A 2,890-nucleotide genomic window follows, 5' to 3' on the forward strand; every position below is an offset into this window, starting at 1 on the left:
GGCACCACTCAAATCACAAGCATTCTCTTTTAAAAAAGTTGACAAATCTGAGATGCACATACAAAGTTATTTTTAATAGTGGACTCAACTATATTTTAAAGAGAGTGTTTGTGACTCTATCAAACATTACTCTTAATTAATATATTAGATTTGGAATTTGTTGTGCTGGGTGTTCTCAAATAATTTGGATTCGCATGATCATGGACGTATATATAAATTATGGCACGTATACTTGTTTAATGACTCAAGGTACTTGGCATATCAAAAAGGAGGCAACGCCATATTACAGAAACAACGTAGTAAAAAACAACCGAAATAACTATTTAAATCTCGTGTAAGAACAACCAGATTTATTACACTGTAATAGAAGTTTAAGAACTAGAAGAAATAAAAAGGAAAATGCTTTCTTATCCCACTATGATTAATGCAAGAAGGACAACGTGGTTTTGGCAGCTAGAGATAGAAGCAAAAGAGTGAGTGAACATTTAAACAAACTCATTGGAACAAATACAAGAAAACGAAGACATGCAGATCGTTAAGGCCAATATTCTTCAATGGTTGGTAGAAGCCAAGCTATTTCCAATGTCAATGACAAATCGGTATCTTACATCACCCTTAGCAAGACGCTCCATTGCCTTGTTAAGGTAGTCTATTGGAATAAGCTCAATGTCTGCTGTGATGTTATGTTTTGCAGCAAAATCTAGCATCTCTTGAGTTTCCTTCAATCCTCCGGTGGCACTCCCCGCAACCATTTTCCTTCCTGTTAAAACAATTCTTATTAGCTCCATAGCTATAGATGAAAAATCTGATGGAATTTTAAGTTATAAAAAAGGGAAAAGTTAGAAATTGACTTGAAAGGAAATTACCCAAAAGTAGAGGAAAGACTGGTAGCTCAAGCGGTTTCTCTGGTGCACCCAACATAACAAGCTTTCCATGAGACTTTAATAGACCAATTAAGGGCAGAATAGAATGCACAGCAGATACTGTATCCAGTATTCCATCAAACGTGCCCTGGGCAGCCTGTACACATTTAATAGTTTTAACAATCAGTCTCTATTAATATTATCAGACTATCAAGAGGAGAACTAAAGAAAAATGTTGTTAGCTAACACTCACCTGCATTTGTTCTTGGTCACGACTATTTAAGAACGAGTCAGCACCAAGATGCCCCAGAGCTTCATCCTTCTTGTTGGCGGAGGTACTAATTACAGTCACTTTTGCTCCGAAAGCCTTGGCAAATTTAACACCCACATGACCAAGTCCACCTAGGCCAACAATCCCAATGTGTTTACCAGGCTCTGCTAACCCATAATATTTTAAAGGACTGTAAAGTGTAATCCCAGCACAAAGAAGGGGAGCACTAGCATCGAGTGGTAAGTTTTCAGGGAATCGAATGATGTAGCGCTCATTAGCTACCATAGTGTCTGAGAAGCCTCCGTATGTAATTGTGCCATCATGGTATATGTCATCACATGTCAGTATCGTTTGGGGACAGTAAATTTCAAGGTCATTGTTGCAGTTCTCGCAGGAGTGGCATGCACCAACCAAGTATCCCACTCCCACCTTGTCTCCCACTTTAACTTTCTTCACCTCGTTCCCTACTTCTGTCACTTCCCCAACAATTTCGTGCCTGCAATTAAAATGAAAGTCCAATGTTATTTAACACTGCAGTAGTTACTTTGTGTACCAAAAGATCTATTGACGTGTTTGTTGATCTTTTTTAGGCTACACAGTCGCTTAAAATGAAATGGAAACTTACCCAGGTACAAGTGGGTATTTGGAACTACCCCACTCGTTTTTGATCTTGTGAAGGTCGGAGTGGCATATCCCACAATAAAGAACTTTGAACCTTACATCCTTGTCTCCGGTTGCCCTATAGATATACAATTTAAAGCACAAATTGAAAACTCAGAAGCAGGAGAAAACAATACATAACGACAACCAATGAGTGACAATCACAATGAATGGATCCTTTTCCTTGCTAGTTGATCAAAAGTTGAAACTATTAAACATTAGTGTATTTACTTTAAATGCTAAGAGAAGAAAACAGAAAGGAAGGGAAAACCGATCAAGTAAGAATGGAATTAAGGTGGGGAGCAAGAGATCGAGAGGGGACCTTCTGGAGAATTTGAAAGGCGAGAGAAGGCCAGAAGAATCTCTAGCTGCCCATCCAAAGGCCTTTACCGGGTGCTGTTCTTCGGGTGATTTCGCCATTTTTGTCTTTTTTAGACACGTACGTACGTACTATAAAAACAACTAACAAATAGTAACAATAGATTGAGAGTTTAAGAAGATAACAATGAGGGAGAGATGTATGATAAGTATGGGATGTGAATGGCCAGAAACAAGCGTTCGATGTATATATAGGGGGAGTGGTGGAGTATTGAATTGGGGTTGGGACGACGTATTGGGTGAGCAAATGGGTGAAATAGGTGAGGTATTGGCTTTTGTAATCTTTGTTGACTACTTTTTGTCTTCGATATTTATAGAGATGTATGCATTGTTTAATTTTGGTTGACGTACTCGATTACTAATTCCTGAATGTCTCAGATCAGTGTTCTCAAGGGTCAAAGACATGTGGTTCCGGTTTTGGATGGTTGTGCAGATAATGTGGAATTAGTCCGATTATAACGATTGCGTATCATCTGTTTGGCAATTTCAGAACTATTTGGTGATATATATATATATATATATATATATATATATATATATATACACACACACACTAGTAGGACGTTTGCCTAGTTTAGATTTTTTACAAAAAATTATATAATAATTAATAACTTATCTAACAAGTTTTAACAAATATCTTTAGATAACGATACGTTAGTAAAGTATAATAATTACATGTTTGGATAGATTAGAAAACAAGAGGATTAATTCAAAGTAC

The 2,890-nt window shown here is 37.2% G+C and overlaps 1 protein-coding gene across 1 annotated transcript; it reads right to left on the bottom strand.

The window, feature by feature from the left end:
* Positions 1-300: 300 nt before the first annotated feature.
* Positions 301-2,316, bottom strand: LOC108986809 (probable mannitol dehydrogenase). The gene is made up of 5 exons (XM_018959571.2): positions 2,117-2,316; positions 1,760-1,873; positions 1,117-1,630; positions 867-1,020; positions 301-760 (listed from the first exon to the last, which is right to left on the bottom strand). Exons 1-5 carry the CDS (start codon positions 2,212-2,214, stop codon positions 552-554), a joined length of 1,089 nt encoding a protein of 362 aa, XP_018815116.1. The 5' UTR covers positions 2,215-2,316; the 3' UTR covers positions 301-551.
* Between the last annotated feature and the right edge of the window lie 574 nt (positions 2,317-2,890).

The sequence above is a fragment of the Juglans regia genome, chromosome 8, assembly GCF_001411555.2.
Source record: "Juglans regia cultivar Chandler chromosome 8, Walnut 2.0, whole genome shotgun sequence".
In the NCBI taxonomy this organism is placed as follows: Eukaryota; Viridiplantae; Streptophyta; class Magnoliopsida; order Fagales; family Juglandaceae; genus Juglans; species Juglans regia.

Excerpts from the sequence above, each read along its gene's own strand:
- LOC108986809 (XM_018959571.2), bottom strand. The coding sequence starts at position 2,214 with ATGGCGAAATCACCCGAAGAACAGCACCCGGTAAAGGCCTTTGGATGG. Across the intron at positions 1,874-2,116 it reads CCTTTCAAATTCTCCAGAAG|GGCAACCGGAGACAAGGATG; the intron begins GTCCCCTCTCGA and ends GTATATCTATAG. Across the intron at positions 761-866 it reads AGTCTTTCCTCTACTTTTGG|GAAGGAAAATGGTTGCGGGG; the intron begins GTAATTTCCTTT and ends TTGTTTTAACAG.